The 19,459-nt window shown below is 36.7% G+C and overlaps 1 protein-coding gene and 1 pseudogene across 1 annotated transcript; both read right to left on the reverse strand.

Moving 5' to 3' along the window:
* LOC128226710 (nicalin-like) lies at nucleotides 1-9,910 on the reverse strand. The gene is given in 12 exon segments (XM_052936699.1): nucleotides 1-426; nucleotides 606-738; nucleotides 1,003-1,166; nucleotides 2,283-2,400; nucleotides 2,661-2,851; nucleotides 3,167-3,291; nucleotides 3,625-3,817; nucleotides 4,099-4,226; nucleotides 4,229-4,276; nucleotides 4,441-4,585; nucleotides 7,466-7,656; nucleotides 9,640-9,910. Coding segments are annotated over 12 exon segments (1,674 nt in total). The 5' UTR covers nucleotides 9,809-9,910; the 3' UTR covers nucleotides 1-357.
* A 771-nt stretch (nucleotides 9,911-10,681) lies between these two features.
* Nucleotides 10,682-16,349, reverse strand: LOC128229099 (putative amine oxidase [copper-containing]; annotated as a pseudogene).
* Nucleotides 16,350-19,459: the final 3,110 nt, after the last annotated feature.

Consider the following 19,459-nt stretch of genomic DNA (forward strand, 5'->3'; position numbering starts at 1 on the left):
TCCAAGTAGAAAATGAATTTATGTTTGGCCGCTGTACAAAAAGGAACACGTAAATACATGTATTGATGTTTTTGCATAGAAAACTCATGGTTTGCAAGGTTTTTGCACCATACTTTTTATGCTTACATTTCTATCATATTAACAAATATGTTTTCTGTAAGGCAGGCGTATGCTGAAATGAACTCATTAATTAATGTCTCATCGAATGAGCACTAGAAGATATCAACTTTCCATAATCACATGCAATGAAAAACAAGCTTTGTGATTCAAACAGGCTGATAGTTCTTTGGTCAGGAAAGCTCATTTTGTGGATATTTACAGCATTTTACACTAGTAGAACACTTAATTTTCATCATGTTAGTTCACTTTGGTGGCTTTCACTGGACGGGTAATCTTGATAAACAGGGCTAACAAAACGTGGAAATTCTGAAACAGAATAAATAGAAAATTTGCACTAAGTTAGTAACATTAGAAACAGATTTTCATTCTGACTTTTTTTGCAAACAGTTCAGCACATTAAACATTATGTTTGAAATCAATATTAAGTGTAAATTTTGTTGTTTTTTGCAGATATCAAAACCCTTTAAATGTAACCATTTCTTTACCTGGACAAGAAAATAAATAGCTGTTAGGTAGCCGCCAATAGCTACAGCCAGGAAGAGATCAAACACAGCTGGTTTTACGTTAAAAGCATTCATTTTGTACTCTGCTCCATCATAGAATAAGAACTCCGGGTCTCTGAAAGTACAATTAAAACAGCTTCATAAAACAAATATAGTGCTTCATCTAATATTTTTGCTGTTATTTCACATTCTGATAAGAATATGAGTTTAGTTTACATAAATACGTAATTGTCAGTATTAAGTAGTGGAAAAAAGGTAACATGACATCTAGTTTTAGTAACTAAAGAAAATAGTTCAGGTCTCAATAATAATCTAATGAAAATCTTAAGGCATTGGTAAAAATGGCGCTTGAAATGTAGCACAGCTAATATGTGTATACCTTTTGTCTGTTTTGACAGTGGATCGTTTGACGTCCTTGAGGTACCTGGCCATGGTTTCTTCGAGGGTGGTGAGGAGGCTGGCGTCGCGGGGCAGAAGCTGGGCAGCACGGGGGGTTGAGGTCAGGTGGTCTAACCATGCGGACACTAGCTCACCCTGCACATCCTGCACACAGAGAACATGAGTAATGAAGCTTTGATATAAATATCCCGATGATTTTTTTTAAATCAATGCAACTATTGGAGGTTACTAAAAAAAGGTTGAAATTAAATTGTTTACCTATCTGGAAATGATTTTTTTTTTTACTGGATAAAGACTTAATATTAATTGTTAAAAAAGTGTTTTAATAATAATAATTTCAGTTTAAATGACTTATATCAGACCTTAAACGAAACTGTTACAGTGAGTAAGAGATATCCCTTTATTATTAGTTAGTTCTGCAAATGATAGTCTATATCCCTTGTCTACTGTGAAATCATTAATGTTCGTGGGGCATTTATGTTCGTGGTTTTCGTGGGTTGGGTGATCCACGAATTCAAGATCCCACGAAATATAAACCCTTTATTCACTTTTTCAATTGCCTTGTTACGTACATACTCTAGTATATTCTTAACAGAGGTCGCAGTATACAGTGTTAAAACCTGTCTCACTGTATAACTTACGATCATTATTCTGTTAATGTATTATATCTGCCTTTAACAAATAATGAACCAAATCAATTAAATGTGTTTTATGCAGCAAATGACAGTTATCAGCACGTGGTTAAACGTGTGCTGTTAATGAAAATCTTGAGTTTACAAGATGTTCGTGATGAGTGTCCATACTCGATTTTTTTATTTAATGAAATAATTAATCAATTACTAGTACATTGAAGGTTACTAAGCACCGAACGTGACAATATACGCACCTTTTCGGTGTTTTCACAATTTGCAAAATTCTTAATTGGCATTCAATGGCTTCCCCTATCTGTATTTATGATCAGGGTACATCTTCTTTTATTACCTTTATTCCCAATTAAATCGATACGTGACATGGGTATATGCACTAATTGGCATGTCGTACCACATTAGCGAGTGTCATAAACCGAGTGACGTAGAAGACGGAAATCACGGGCCAGCGCGTGGATATTATGCAAACGATCGCATCTTCGATTTTTTTTTCAAAAATGAAAATCCACGAATTCAAGTACCCACGAAATTTTTTTGTTCGGCAAACCACGAAATTTCATGCCCACGAACATTAATGATTTCACAGTATTTCATACTGGTTGCATGTACATACAAGGGTATCAGAGAACAGCTGCACATTTCCCTGTGAGGTAAGGTTATACACGTGTCTGGCCAATGTCTCTGCTACAATGCGGATATTTCGTACAAGTACTGTTTCATCTACTCTTGACCTGAAACATATAAAACTTGCCTGAAACTTAAAATTAAAATCCTATACTAGTATTGTTCTTACTACCATAACATGAGCTTAATTAACCTGATGTTGCATATTGTGCTTACTACCATGACTTTATAACTGCCATAACATGAGCTCAGTTTACCTGGTGTTGAGTACTGTGCTAACTTTAAAACTACCATATCATGAGCTTAGTTAACCTGGTCTCCAGTATTTTGCTCACTTTATAGCTACCTCGACATAAGCTGAGTTTACCTAGTATCTAGTATTGTGCTTCTATCCAAGGCCTTGTGTGAATCTAGGTGTGAGAGTGTGAAGGCTGGGAGGCGCTTCATGCTGTATCGCTCATGCTCCCAGGCCAGAATCTCATCGGCTAGGTTGATCTTCTTGTGCACCATCTTGAATCCAACGTCTGGATAGAATGTCTGAATGACCTTTTCCAGGTGCTGAGGAGAAATGTTTAGCTTTCAGTTTAAATGTATCAGTAATTCCCTTCTATTTTGATCATTTTACAATGTGATATCTGATCAAATATCATAATTGAAAGTTAAGTCCGGAATTAATAACATGGTATTACGCAAATAGTTTATGCTTTACAAGAACAACACAAAACCTCTTCGCTAACAAATCACCAATAAAATCTGAAGTCTTCAGCAGAGTTATTACCTTACTTGCATTTTAATGAACACTTAGCTTAGATGGCATTTATTTCATACAAGGGATGAACATACTGTAGGGATGAACATATTGTTTTTAGGCACCTGTAAGAACTCATATGCTGACGAGTCTTCTTTCGGGGGTTTGGAGACATGTAGATGGAGCATGTTATCCCTGCCGATACTGTCCAAGCACAGCACATATGCAATGTCTGATAGCAGAGTGCTCTCTGGAAAGTATCATCCATTTCAATCATTCCATACATTTACATTCTTTATACACAACAAAACTAAATAAATTATATGTTTGAAAATAGATAAAGCTTTAATACATTAGCCACTAATAATCATTTCATAATAAATTCTTACAGTACAGAACTGGTTCAGCTTAGAACTATCATGTAAGTGATGTTGTGAACTTGTGAGGCAAATACAGCACATACCAGACATTTCATATCCCATACTGTCAGAGCAGTGTACATTAGCAAAATCAACAAGTTTGGTAATAAAAGTTCAGTTCTAGATTATAAGGGTTTGATGTTGATTTCATAATCTTCCTTTACCAATATTATCTAGTGAGTCCTCAATCCACTTTTTTGATCCAAGGTAATTGAATTTGCCTGCACCAGAAAGCAGGAAAACAAGGTTGAACTTGGCATGAGTGCGAGAGTTGGTGTACAGCTTGGAGAAGAGGCGGGCAAGCTCTAAAATAGCTATCACTCCACTGCCATTTGAGTCTGCACCAGTGGATAGGCTCTAGATAAAAAAACATCATAAATATATTTTCAAACATCCTTTTTGTATCAGGTTTGGTTATAGGCTGGTATGTTGCTATAATATTGCTATCGATTGCTTAACAATGAAAAACAAAAGTTGCATGCAGGTCAATTTCAAATTGTTCAAATATTTGAAGTACTAATGACAGCGAAAGTGCGGAATCGGTGGACAAAGTTGGTATGTAGATATGGACGTGATAATAAATCTTGTCTTGAAAGATAAAATATAATATGTATCAAGCAAACAAACATAATTCTTACTGGGGCAATGCCAAAAGCATCATAGTGTGTGACAATGGCGATGGTTGGCAGCTGCTCTTCTATGCCGTAACCAGACAGGTGCCCTTGGATGTTGGAGATCTGGAAGTCTGTCAAGGCTTTCCCTGCCACCCACTCTGTACCATCTGAAAACCATTGGCTGACGCAGAGCTGAACAAAGCTGAAACAGGAAACCGTGGAATTATTTTATCTGAACAGCTTAAACCTTCATAAAGGGAAGGTAGACTTTCCGCATGCTTACTGCGCTAGCAAGAATGATGTGCTATGCGAAATATGAATATCACTGAGTAACCCATTAATAGTTCTATACAAATAGGCACATACCTTCCACAGCAGTAGCAGCATCATCCCCAGATCCAGCTATGACTGACTGGTAGATGTTGAGAATTTCAGGTGTCTCCCAAGCAAAGTAGACAGGTACACTACTATCCTCTGTCCCCAGTAACTCCTGCTCCACGAGTTGCAGATGCTAAATGAGATAGAGACATGTATCATAATTATGTAACAGTATACCTTATGCCTTAGTTGCAATGATATTCAGTTTTTAAAATAACAGTAATGCATAAATCAAATTATGCTTGGGCGCATGTGAGTTTGGTTTGTGGTCACCAAGCCGGACAAGTGGGTTTTCTCCGGGTTCTCCGTTTTCCCCCACAACACAAGACCACACTCTCGCGTAAAATCGTGCCAACGAGAGTGATTAAATATAATGTTGTTATAACTTGTTTCACAATCGTTGTAAAATAAATATGTTTAAGGCCAAAAAAAAAAATAGATGTGTTTCTGGTGGCATGGTCAAAAAAAAGAGGGTCGGTAGGTAGGGATTTTTTTTTAATTTTTTTTAATCTTTTATCGGATCATAACTAAGTGGTGGAGGGTGGACTGACTGACTGACTTTTATCGGATCATAACTAAGTGGTGGAGGGTGGACTGACTGTAATACCACAGGGGCTGAAGGAAAATGTTTATTTTGTTTTGGACAATTCAAAGAACTCATCTAAAAGGGGAAAAAAAACAACAACAAAGGAGCTATTTTGGTGATGATTGTGGGACTTGGGATTCAAAAACTGGGGCTTCAACATATATATTATATACGAACAGAGACTTTAGAAAAAAGGAGATGAAAGGGAAGACACGTGACAGTTACTTGTTACCAACAACTGTCCGTCAATCGCCGCTTCACTGGTGATCCCCCAATTTTCTTAGGCCCCATGTTCATACACGACCACAGTGATTTTGAAACATATAGTCACTTTTTCCATCACCTGAAGCTCAAGTTAGGAGTCAGTTCCGACAAATTCAGGTAATTTTATTATGTGTATGACTTATGTTTTATGCAGCCTTCCATGTCCGATGTTAATCAAATGTATATGTCATGTATGTAGAGAAATGATGAAAAATAAAATAAAAATTTAGTATTAAGTTAACTGTATATATTTGTCATGTTCTTACTTCACCTTAAACATATCAATAAATCGTATTTCGGTTGAGAACAGGAGAATACTCTTATTGGCTAAATAAAGGAAATTCTTTTGTCAAAAAACTCATTATTTCTAGATATTGTTTTATAATTTTTGGCTACAATGTGTAAAATCATTAAATATATATGAATATTAAAAATAAATATAATAGCAAGCGTCTTTCGGTAAATTTCTATCATGTTTACTCCAGTATAACCATATCCATAAATCGTATTTCGGTTGACGACGGGAGATAACTCTATTTGACTAAAAAAGGGAAATTCTTTTGTCAATCAAGTCATTATTTCTAAAAAAAACAAATTTAATTTTTGGCTACAATGCGTATAATCATTATATATACAAGATTATTTAAAAATAAATGCATTAGAATGCGTCTTTCGGTAACTTTTATGCGTATTTCGGTAATTTTATCCGTCTTTCGGTAAATAATCGTATTTCGGTAAGTCTAGGGACCCCATTTTGACGCTAAGCTAAAGTATTGGCGAATAGTTTGTGTGTCGTCGCCGTCTAACATTTACGAATCATTTTAATATCGTTGTCGTCTTAATTATCATTTGAACCCGAGAACATCGTCGGCGTGGGTCGAAGGGTCATAAAAAAATACGGTCGGTCGGGCCACCAGAAACACATCTATTTTTTTTTTTGGCCTAAACTAAATTAAACTAGAGTTGTCACAGGAGTGACGAATACCCCCAAATGCTGCCTGGACACAGGAATGGCAAACCATTCCTTTGAAAAGAGGCCATAACTCCAAGGTTACTGCACACTGCATCTTCTTTTATCATGCATGTATTGTTTTATTTAAATCTGTTGAGTAATTTAGAAGTTACACTGCTGACAAGATAAACTAGCCTTTCATGAGTTATCGTCCGGAAACCGTTTTTCTATTTTTAGTAACAGTGACCTTGACCTTGGCCCCACCAGCCCCAATATCGAACTTGACCTGTATCTTCTGATGTTACACCTGTGTACCAAACTGTATCTTCTGATGTTACACCTGTGTACCAAAAATTGTTCAAATCTGTCTAGCATGAAATATCGTCCGGAAACCGTTTTTCTATTTTTAGTAACAGTAACCTTGACCTTGGCGCCACCAGCCCCAATATCGAATTTGACCTGTATCTTCTGATGAAACACCTGTGTACCAAAAATTGTTCAAATCTGTCAAGCCTTTTATGAGTTATCGTCCGGAAAACCGTTTTTCTATTTTTAGTTACAATGACCTTGACCTTGGCCCGACCAGCCCCAATATCGAACTTGACCTGTATCTTCTGATGTTACACCCGTGTACCAAAAATTGTTCAAATCTGTCTAGCCTTTCATGAGTTATCGTCCGGAAACCGTTTTTCTATTTTTAGTAACAGTGACCTTGACCATGGCCCCACCAGCCCCAATATCGAACTTGACCTGTATCTTCTGATGTTACACCTGTGTACCAAAATTTTTTCAAATCTGTCAAACCTTTCATGAGTTATCGTCCGGAAACCTTTTTCTATTTTTAGTAACAGTGACCTTGGCCCCACCAGCCCCAATATCGAACTTGACCTGTATCTTCTAAAGTTACACCTGTGTACCAAAATTTTTTCAAATCTGTCTAGCCTTTCATGAGTTATCGTCCGGAAACCGTTTTTCTATTTTTAGTAACAGTGACCTTGACCTTGGCCCCACCAGCCCCAATATCGAACTTGACCTGTATCTTCTGATGTTACACCTGTGTACCAAAATTTTTTCAAATCTGTCTAGCCTTTCATGAGTTATCGTCCGGAAACCATGAAAACCGACAGACAGACCGACCGACCAACCGACAAGCTCACTCCAATATACCCCCTCAAACTTCGTTTGTGGGGGTATAATGATGCAAAACGTACCTGCTGAAGACTGTCTGCCATGCTGTTAAGGTCTTGAGGCAAGAGCAAAATCAGCCCTCCTGCCTTTTGATCCACCAAGTCCTGGTACCTGGCCCCTGTCACTTCTTTCAATCTTGCAATGATACACCTTCTTGTTACCATTTTTGCATCAAGTGGTCTTGCTTCCATATTAATAAGAGACATCTTACTCCCTGAAATGACGGATGCAAAATTTCAACATTTTCATTAACTATATTTTAACTAATTCACTGGTAACTGCAATACGGGTTGAGTACCTAAATCCTAGGGATAAAATGATGATCCAGTATTGTCGAAAGTCGATTATTAGTGTCCGAGGTCGGCGATAATCGATTTCATTATTCCATAATCGATTATCGCTAATGTACGGCAAAGGAAAGTAACCATGTTGTGTATGTACTGATTTTCTTTAAAACGGGAAACGGTACAGACTTATACGGGGTTACACGGCAATTTATTCTCAATTATTTTAGAATTATGTTATCTCCTATAAACATTTTACTAAATTATCAATTGTAACCTGGAATGTATAACAAAACAGCATATATAAAACATAATTGATTGTAATATGTTTTTTTTTTATTTAAAGACATGTATGTACAAACCAATATAGTTTTGGTTATATTTGTAATATATTCACTTGTTCCGTTTCGATTATATAATCGATGATTGATCAAAATGGCTCGTCCGATTATTTTCGATGATCGATTATGACTTTGGTCCGATTTTCAATCCTACTAAATCCTGCCACATTTTGATGGTTTTCTTCATCATCTTTCTTAAGTTTTAAACGATTTCAGGGTTCAACATTAACGAAAGTCTGACTATCTAAATTCCAAAGCTGGTAGTCCAACGGGACAAGTTGATTTCAAATAAAAAAAAGATCTCAAGTCAAGATCATCTGTTAGGGCTTTAAATTAAGTAATATAAAAGCAATGTTTCATGCAATATGGATTGTCTACATGTTACAAGAAATTGAGGAAACAGGTGTAAGCCATAGAAATTGGGCTGTAATTGATTTGCGTGGTGAATTGTTACACCAGTGAGATATCACATTTTTCTTGTTTTAAGGGTTTTTTTTATAAATTTTTAATGGTGTGTTATTTTTTTAAAGAGAACTTCGAAATATAAAAATATAACAGTCATTTTAACGACATTGACAAATATATTTTCATCTAGAGACATCTGTGATCTGTCATCTACAAATCATGGTAGACCTTTCAGCTATTGGTTTTCTTTGCCATATCACAGACCTATAAACCTGTATACGTCCGTGGCCATATATGCCTCAGCAATTAAAATGTAAAATTAAGTCAATAAATGTTAGTGAACACACTTGAATTGTGTTAGAAATCATTTGAGATGAAAAGATTCAGGTCAACACAAGTATTGTTTCTGTCTACTTGGCTGACTGATAAAGTGAAAGGAGAAGTTAATGTCAAGATCTGGATTTATTAAAAAGGTACATGAACACTCTACAAAAACAATAACGATTAGGCTGATGGGCAGCCACTAGATTTGATAGGGATTTTAACTGTTTTTATCATCATTGATCTGTTTCACACTTCAAAATGACCATATACACAATACATATGAGACTATGCTCCAGGGTGAGCCCTGCAATGCTGCATAACCAATAAAAATAACTGATGACGCTACAAATGAGGTTCAAACCACTGACCCTCTTAAACCAGTTATAGAGTAAATTATATCAATATATGCTAACCAGTAACCACTTGGCAAACGCAACTGAAATATATGCAATTTCTGTTTCACATATTGTGGTAAACCTGAGAGGAAAAGTGTGCCCAGCATTGGGCTCTAACCCACGACCGCCAGAACACTAGCATGGTGCTCTAACCAACTGATCTTAACGGGCGGCTGGGGCGCTCATTTGGGATTTAGGACCCAGTCTCTTCAAAGGCTCGAGTTTGGATCCCACTGCTGCCACCATTGTGGTTAATCTGGGAGGAAGTGTGCCCAGTGTGGGGCTTGAACCCACAACCTCTATAACACAAGCTGGGTCCTCTAAGCAACTGATCAAACAGGGTGGCTGTTTTTACCCCACACACACTCTAAAATATGTTCAAATGCGTAAAAGTTTGTTAAATTTGAAAACACTTTTTAAAAAAATTAAAAAATACAGCCATACTTACCAACTTTCATATCATAACGATCGAATTGCTGCATTCGATAAATTGCAAATTCGTGTGCAGCATTTACCGGCGACACCGGTGAAATGATGATAAAAATTGGAATAAAGAATAGAAATGAAAATGGGAAACAGTTTTTAAACATTTCAACTAATTCACCTAAACCTTCCATTGCTCAATACGGAAGGTATAAACACTCGATTTGCAAATAAATATCTAAATTTCTTTTTGGCAAGTTCTCACGCCTGACGTATACAAGGGGAACAATTTGTTAAAAAACGCTACCCTAATGAGCATAGTATTCCTAGAATGCGAAACATTGTGTTCATCTAAAGAGCGAAAATACCAAAAATATCAAGGGAGTACAGTATGACTCAGTTTTAACAGTCTAACGTATGAATGTAAATCATTTGGGTCTGTCAACGCGTGTTTTGTTCACACAAAAAACATTTATATCAAAGGCGGTTCCAGGATTTGACGTCAGAGGTGCGTGGCTTAGGGGTAAGACCTTTTAACTTGCTCCCCTCCGTTCAGAACTGAAATATATTTGATGTCAATGTTGGAAGGGGTGGGGGCTACTCCCTAAAGAAAATTGTAACATATCTTGTCCGAGATGTTACCCCTTTAATCTTGGACGGTTTTATTATACGGGGTTCCGACATCCCCCCCCCACCGCCCCCGCCGCCCCCAACCGTCAAGTAAAGATATGAATCAGTTAGAATAAAGTGAATCGAAATCGTAAGTGCATATTTTGTTATATACATTAAAAAGGAACTGTAATAAATAATGATACTGTATCCACAGTCTAGAAACAGGACTCCATCTGCGCCTATTTTCCGAACGGTGTCTTATATATGTAACACGAACGGGGTAGGAAATAACTACATAATGACGCGTTGGCAAACGGTTGTTGGCTTTGGCGCAAAAAATATCTCTAACTTACACTGTGAACCCGCCTCTAGTGGAAAATAATATGCCGCGAAGTTTGTGCTGCGGGTGGCTTTAATTTCTCAAAAAGGGCTTAGCCATGAAAACAGTAGCAAAACAAATTGTATCGTTTATTAAAACACGTCAATATAAACACGAAAATGTATTACAATTTCTTTGACATAAAACCTTTGCTTCAAATGATATAGATTAAAATCGTGTAAAATATAATCGGGTTGTAGCTGCCCCTATTACAAACGCAATGTAAACATTACTTGTGGATTAGAAAAAACGATTATGTATAAACTGTTTATGACCACATACATACACATGTAAACAAAACTGTTCAAAAAATATATTGAACGTCTGAACTCAGTTAAAGTGAATATAATTAACTGTGACTATAAAATCACATCGCTAACATAATGCTGACCACCGCTTTCATGATTTAATGAGCACGTGGTTGACTATAATAATGACACTGAGCATCACGTGGCTGATTATAATTATGACACTGACACTGAGCATCGTTCAGAATGCTTGAAAATTCTCGCTTCTAAAAACTATAGTATGCATAATTATGCACCGTCGAATAAAAATGAAACAATTTATTACGAAAACAAAAATGTGCTATTTTTTTCCAATTCTTCCTTAGGGTACACTTGGCGTAAAATACAGTCAGCACTCTCAAATGCGCCATATTGTTCTACCCGAGCCCCATCAAGTGGACGTGTCTCATACAATGGCGTTATCCGGACCGCATCACGCGAGTGCATGGATGGGTCCTCGTCAAGGTAGTTGAAAGGCATGATGTGGAACGACAGCTGGGAACCAACCGTGGTTGTGGTCGGCAGGTTCTCAGTCTGCGGCAAGTGTTGCGTTCCTATGGTGATCCACGTCACTAAATCCTGCAAACGTGATAAAAGAAAGGTAAAATATTTCGTCTGAGGAAAATGATGAATGGAGCCGCTGACGTTAATAATCAATAATTTATTTATACTGGCGAACTTCTTTTTTGGAGATAGCAGGTAAAATATGAAACAGATACGTCATTGCGGAAATAACTGAGAAGCGAGTTTGATTAATTTCAAAAACAGATTAGACAGATGGTCCCGCTTCTATTGTTTGCTATCGTTTTCAAAACTGATAACTACAAACAAATCTCGCATAATCTGATAATAGACGGAGTAAAGTATACTCGATGCAAAAACGCATATATTTTAAATTAATTTATTTTTGGCTCTTTCGGTATCAATTTCCGATAATAAACCCATTACCGGTGTTTAAATATAAATATCAACAGTAAAATCATACACTAAATTAAAACATAAAGGCTAAGGTTTTTTTTGTCTTTTTAGTAACATACGCAACAAATACTAATGATTTAATGGACGAATATATGCCATATTTATAAGCATGAATCACTAGCGGATCTAGGTTAGGTGGGGCAACGCACCCGCCCCCCCCCCCCCTAGAATTTTATTTTAATTTAGGAGAAAAAAGTAATGACATACGCCCAAAAAGCACCATTTCGGTGCTTCAGCAGTACTGACCTGATCAACGAGAGTGTCGTTGTCCTCAATATAACGGATGAAGTTGACGGCGGGGCTGCGCGCGTCCCACATGGTGAATACAGACGAGCTCCTCTCCTCTTCAGGTCGGTAGCGCGTTACCGCCATTTGGTAGCGGGCCCACGACACGGAGGGTTCGAAACCATAACCCTCAGGATGCAATTGCTTTGTCATTTTATGAATTTCCACTCTGTAGCCACGTGGATTTCCCAGACTAGAAATATGGCCATAATTAGAAAACACGTGGACCTTAGGAGTATCAAAGTTATACTTATATGTGGCTCCTAATTCGCTGGTTTTAAGTTCTCTTACTACTCGTGTTTGGTATAACGAACGTTCTGGAAACCACTGATCATTTTCTTCTTTTGATTTTATGTTTAGTGTTTCATATCTATTTTGGGTTCCTTTAATGTCAAGATCAACTTTAAAGTGAAATAAATGGTTATGCAATGCAGCTGATACGTGTTCGTGAACGTGCGTACCATAGATGGCTTCTTCCGGGAAGAAAAACGCCGTTCCCAAGTACCCTGTCATTGAAACCTTGGTTTCAACCGCCCGGTTGAATAAAACATAAAGTCAAATACATAATCATAGTTAAGCACGGATATAATTGACCTTATCACAAGAACTATTTCTTCCAAGCCACCATAGAGCGCGCCTGAGCGTCCATATGCTCGATGACGCCTAATAGGTGTATGTTTGTTTAATTCAAATACACAAAAGGCATTTTCATACGCGCGTCCTCCGCCCTCGTTGGACGTGTACAGGTAATTGTCGACAAAACTAGCGTGGCCCGGACAGTCAACCCCCGGGAGGAGGCCCCGAAAACGCGTCCCGTACATGCCGGCGCCGTCGGCGTAGTTCATCACTTGAGAGTACGGGTTGTGACCGCTATACATGACCGCCACCTCCTGCATGCTGAGTTCATATAATATCCTTTCTTCTTGAAAGCGTATGTTAAGGAGTTGTAGGCCGCCTGTTGTTGATACCCGGAAGTTCATCTTCCAGTTCATGTACTGTATCTCATTGTCGATGATGCTGTAACGTTTTCCGTCAGGTTCAAATTGTCTTGGAGCACGCTGAGGCCTTTTTGGTGATAATGGCGCCCGGAAACGCATTGTGCTCCATTCATAATCTTCTTGCTTTGGAAATTCAATTCGCGTTTTAGTTATGTTTCCACTTTCGTATTCTTGCAAAAACACAGTCAAGTTTGGAAACATTTGGTTCGCGTACCAGATTTGTTCAACCGTCCACTCAGTCGGACGGACGGATGTCGTATCAACGAGAAACTGGAAATCGAGCGGACGGACAGAAGAAAACTCAATGTCATGTTGAAACCAGAACCAAGACTTCCTTTTACCTGCGGGGATGAATGAACTAGCGACCGGGGCCATGGATATTTTCAAACATTTGTCCCCACATTTCATTGGCATTGCGTCGTAACTTTCCTTTAAGACATGCCCAGCGCGCTTTGTTATTTGAGGCAATATGTATCTGAAAATTGAAAAGAATTCAGCCGTTGAAAATGGTCTATAAATGAAAGGAACTTGAGTTTGACGCCTATCAGTCTTCAACAAATGGGCATATATCTTGTCACCGATGCCTCCAACCTTGTATTCATCAACTGTTGGCGGATCGTCAGCCCCTCGGAAGAGGTAAACAGTTGCCATTCGTTCTGGTTTCTTACCTCGTCCGCTCAAATATGCGAGAACATTCTCCTTGTCTGGCAATTTCATTTCTATCGAATGAATGCAATTTGATTCTATTGATGACTTGTCTGGTGATTCTAATTTCAAATCTGGCTGAGAGTTGAGAAACTCTACCACTTCGTAGATTTCGGTTTCAGTTAATTCCTCAAAAACGTCACTGCCGTTTGTTTTGATTGGCACAGAACACTCCAAATATCGTCTGTTTCTGCCCTTTGATCGGTCATGTTGCGTGTTTTGCTCGCACGGCGCCGGGTAGCGGTTGCCGGGATGCTTGTTGAGAGCGACCATGCACATGAGGGTTATAAAGAGCACTAGGGAGGTGAGGGCAAACAGCCAAGTGAGAAGCACCCATATCCCTCGGGGGCGCCACTTTTCTTCCGAGCCTTCCTCTTCCGCCTATAAAGAATTAATGAAACAAGTAATAATACGCCATTAACTACACTCATGACATTGTATAGTGTTTGAAAAGGGGGACCGAGTGGGGAACACAAGTTGTTCACGTTTGCTAGGGCGTAAACAAATAATGTTTGTTTCCGTTTTCATGCCTCCCCCCAAAAAAAAAAATAAAAAAAAAATAAATAAAATAAAAATAAATAAATAAATAAATAAATAAATAAATAAATAATAAAAATAAATAAAAAATAAATAAATAAATAAATAAATAAATAAATAAATAAATATATAAATAAATAAAATTAAGAAAAATATAAGGTAGGTGGGTCGGAAAATCTTTTTTACAAGTCAACTTGTTTGTTCCCAAACTATACATTAAATGTTAAGAACATCTAAACAATCAGTATTAGCATCACTGGTATTGTTAAAATCCAAAACACATCATGTTCAGCCTTTGAAAGAAAACAAATCAAACAAATTAAAAAAAAACTCAAGAGAAAGGTTTAGCGTCGGGGCAAAAATAGAGTACGTCGGGAAATTGGAAACGAACATTTTCTACGCCTAAGCATTAGACACTAGTACGGATGATATGCGTCTGTTTCAGCCATATATAATATATTTCCCAGATAGGACACACAAACGATTCTTTGCAGTTGTGTTCCAAGCAAGTATGAAAGCACATGGTTAGCATTGCTCGTTTGAATAAACGAATAACCCTTTTTTAATCGCACCATTTTGTATATTTTGAAAACAAATAAAAAAAACAAAAAAAAACACCATCATCACCATCAACGACATCGCTGTCAACAACAACAAAAAGAACATCAATAATAAGTTTGTGTTGTTGATCTTTTTGATTATTTCGTAATAACGATTTATTATTTTGTGTTAACGTGAATTCGAATATTATTTTATATATAACGATTTAATTGTGTGTTTTTCACTGTCGTAATAACGAACTATCTATTCGTAGTTGTGAAACGTTTATTTTTTTAATTGATGCTCTGAGAGATCTTATAAATTTCAATTTTCAATTGAATTGAATTCAGTTTATTAAAGTAAACAAAGGCCACCGGCCCAAAATACACAAATTCTACAATAAACACTGTATTGAAGTTGCAACAAATGATTTACATAATTATCATGTTCAACAGACGGTATACGTATATTATTACTGTTAATGCTGTATTATTATTTTGTGTAGACATTAGATAGCAGAAATCATTTAAATTATAACCGGACGACTACCAATTAAAAATATATTGTCTACGAAAAACATCGAATCTAAGACATTCAAAGGATGCAATATATATTCACAATCAATATCTGTCAAATCTCGAGTCAGACAAAATTTACAAAGTCGCTCATCTTGTGGAATATAAATGAAGAAATACATAGTAATTCGTAGGTAGAGTTTCATTTTGATCCGCTGAACGTTTAAGTCGGAAGGCCTGGCGTAGACTTATCATTAAGAAGGCAAACAAATACATGCTAAATTTTTTAGTGTTCAGCGCGAAATGCAGCGCGAATGTCTTTATATTTTCAAGAGCACATGTGTATGCGTAAGTTTTTAAAAAAACTCACTTATATCACCAATCAATTACTCAATGGACTTGGCGGTTATTTTTCGTTACTTAATGAATGTTCGGCGTTTTTGTAATCTGCGTAATGGATTTTTGTTTGTCAGAGCTCTTCTTTTTAAATATGAAAATAATGGCGGGGACATAAGCCGGAACAGTAATATATATGTATTGTTGAACTGTTCAACTAATATCAAATATAAATTTAAGAAAAAAGGTTCAAGTTGAATATTTTTTTAATATCTGCGCAATTTCAAGTTTCATAATTCTTATGCTTTATTTAGAAACGGGGTAATTAAATAACGATCAACTCAACTAATAAAAAGGCATGCAAAAGGTGATAATATACGTTGAAATGAATACAGTTAATAAAATGTAACTGTTCATATGCGTGTTTACCTTAATTTGTTCCTGGCTTTCAAAGTATTCATGAAAAATTCCTTTATTGTCATCTTTTGATGATTTACACTTATTCTTAGTTGACATTGTAATGTTATTAAACATTGAACACTTCAGATTGTGTCGATTCTGAAAAGCGCCTCACGTTATACCGTTCCAACGTTCGAGCCAAATGATACTGGATTACGCAAATTCATAAGGTCAACATGAAAAGTTTTTTGGTACATTTCCAAGTCCTTGCGCAAGTCTAATGTTTATTCATAAGGAGTAGAAAACGCTCCCATTCATTTCGTAGCTGCACTTTAACTTTGATATTTAATACGATGAATGTTTGTAAAACGTGTGTTTTATGTCCGAAGAACGCAGAAGCCTAAGGGCACTCGGCCAAAGATTAAGTGAACGTATGTTTCGCCTGTCCGATGCACGTGGCTTTGTTTGTAAACAAACCCGTGTCAATTTTACGCATGCGCATTTGTAAAGTGTGTCCCGGCCTTAAAATATTTCAACAACTAAATCCATTCCAAAAAGGAGAACCAGTTGTTGGCGGGAAATGTCGGACCAGCTGTAATAACTGTGGGAAAGTATCTCATTTAGTTTTGGGCAAACGCCAGTTGGCTGCCAGAGGTATTTATTTCAATGATAGTACTCTCTTGGAATCTTGGCATGCAACATCAAACAATTTCGTGAAGAGATAGATTAGATAGTACTGAGGTGGTTGTGAGGTGAAACAGCGGGATGATGATGCAATCCTTGCAACATCGCCTACATAGATATTGCGAAGTCCTCCTTATTCTACCTAAATTGGAAACAAAAACGCATTGTTTTACGTCCACACTTCCTCGTATACATGTATAAATCATCGTTTAATTTGGGGTTTGCGTATGATATTTTAAGTTAAATATGCCAAACTGACCGTATACATGCTCGTTATGTTGTGACTTGCCAAACAGTTACTAACTGTAGAATGTTAGCATTCATAGCACGCACGCACGCACGAACACACACGCACGCACATACTCACATAGTTGAATTTCACAAGTTTGTTTATGCAAGACGAACACTTATTAGTTAAATTGCATCACTTTAACAGTTACATGTTTCCATTCTCAAGAAATTCATGAACTGCGTTGTTTAATAACATGCTCCAAGGCCAAACTTTAAAAGGCTGCTGATGGAATGTATGTCTATAGGACAACCCGCGTGAAGTCAGTACACTCAAGAATGTTCTCTAGGTTACTAGGCCAACAGATATGTGGTTTTAATTCCGGAATAATTGACGATAATTCGAAGGCGGAAATCGTACTATTCATAGAATACAGATGCTGCAAAGTGCCAAAGTCAGATGAAGATACGTAGGTCATAAATATCACCCAAGCGTCAAACATTCAGGCCTTTACGGTGTATAAACATAAAATTCATTATTATTTTGTATAAGTTAAGTCCAAGTATGATAAAGTAACGATATATATATATATATTTCAGTAAGGAATGCACATACATGGACATTTAAAATAAACAACACGTATAGTAAATAACAGTATACATACATGATATTATCAATAGAAAACTCTTATTTCCATTGTGGATCTTCGTTTTGGCGGCATGGCATAGGGAGGCATTGCATATTTAAGTAATAATATAGCTATAATCGAAATTGCACAAATATATTAAAAGTTAGTCTTTATGCATTAAAATAAATATTGCCGTAGTTGTATCACAGTCACTTTACATAATTTAGTAGCATAGAGTTATAAGTTGAGAAAGTTAAATATTATTATCACAATATAGTATGAATATTTTAACTAATTTTGAGAAAATTTAATAATTATCAAGGGAGGGAACTCTTTCTCAGCGCCGAATGTTTAATTGTCCGCCCCTCTTAATTTGGCGCCTTTCTCACTTGTTCTCTAGTTTTAATCCGGTTCGGACGTGTGTTTTTAAATGAAAAAAGCCTTTTAATAGCATAACTAATTATGCCAAATTATCTAAAAAAGATTCTTTACTAGCAATTTAAAAACATGTAATTTCTTAGTCTGTGCGATACAAGATGGCAACTTGTTCCATAAAGAAATACCAGAAAAGAAGAAGGACTTTAACCCAAAACCTTTGACCTCTGGAACAGCATAAGCCCCTTTCTGACATAACCTTGTCCTATGTGTGTGTACAGTATCTTGGGAGATTATAAGTATCTTATTTTCACTAAGCACAAAAGAGTTCCAGCAAAAAATACATTTTCGGCCATGGAAGATACTTATAATCTTCCATGGCCGCTCGTGTAAGATAGGTTCATCCCAACCTGAGCGTATGGTGTTTTGCGGAAACGAAGTTTACCGAGTTTCCGCAAAACACCCCGCGCGAGGGTCGGGATGAACCTATCTTACACGAGCGGCTATGGTAGATGCTTTTTCGCCCACCTCAGTTAAACAAAATTAAGTAAAAATGTATTTTTTTGCTGGAACTCTTTTGTACTGGGTGAAAATAATTGCGTACGGATATGCGATAATTCGTGGTTGTCATGGATATTCGCGCAGTGATTCAGAGTATGTAAATGGTCTGACCGCTCTTTAAATAGTTCTAAGAAGAGTGAAACATTATTTCTTGAAAGGTGCGTGAAAACTGTTTTCTGGTGACATTTGAAGCGAGAAATAATTAACTAGCGTTCTAAATATTGCCACAATACAAGGTTTCCATAATGCGCTACAGACGACAATCTTCAACAAGGGAGGTAATTACAATGTGGTGACCATTAAAAGAAGTTCCATACGGGCATTTTATCTTCGCCCGTGGGCAAGATAAGAATTTCTAGCATGGTTAAATTAATGGATCTACTTATCTGAGGTGGGAGAAAAGAATTTATAGCATAGCTAAAATATTGGATCTACTTATCTGAGGTGGGAGAAAAGAGTTTCTAGCATGGTTAAATTAATGGATCTATTTATCTGAGGTGGGAGAAAAAATTGTCTCTCATGTAGTCCGGGTCTATGCGGTATTTAACCTATTTATAATTCTGTCACACAGGCAATAAAGGCTAGAGACAAAAACTTTGGTTTAACCAATATTTATTATACATAATAAAACATCAATCATGAGAATTGAATCAGACACATAACGAAAACTATCTAGTGAATTCAAATATAATAAACAGCATACTAACAATTATAAGAATTTTACAGAATTGAGAATTAACAAAACAAAATAAAAACAGTCTCTTTTTTGCACACAACGTATTTCATTTTAATTTTCA

The sequence above is a fragment of the Mya arenaria genome, chromosome 3 (assembly GCF_026914265.1).
Source record: "Mya arenaria isolate MELC-2E11 chromosome 3, ASM2691426v1".
Classification (NCBI taxonomy): domain Eukaryota; kingdom Metazoa; phylum Mollusca; class Bivalvia; order Myida; family Myidae; genus Mya; species Mya arenaria.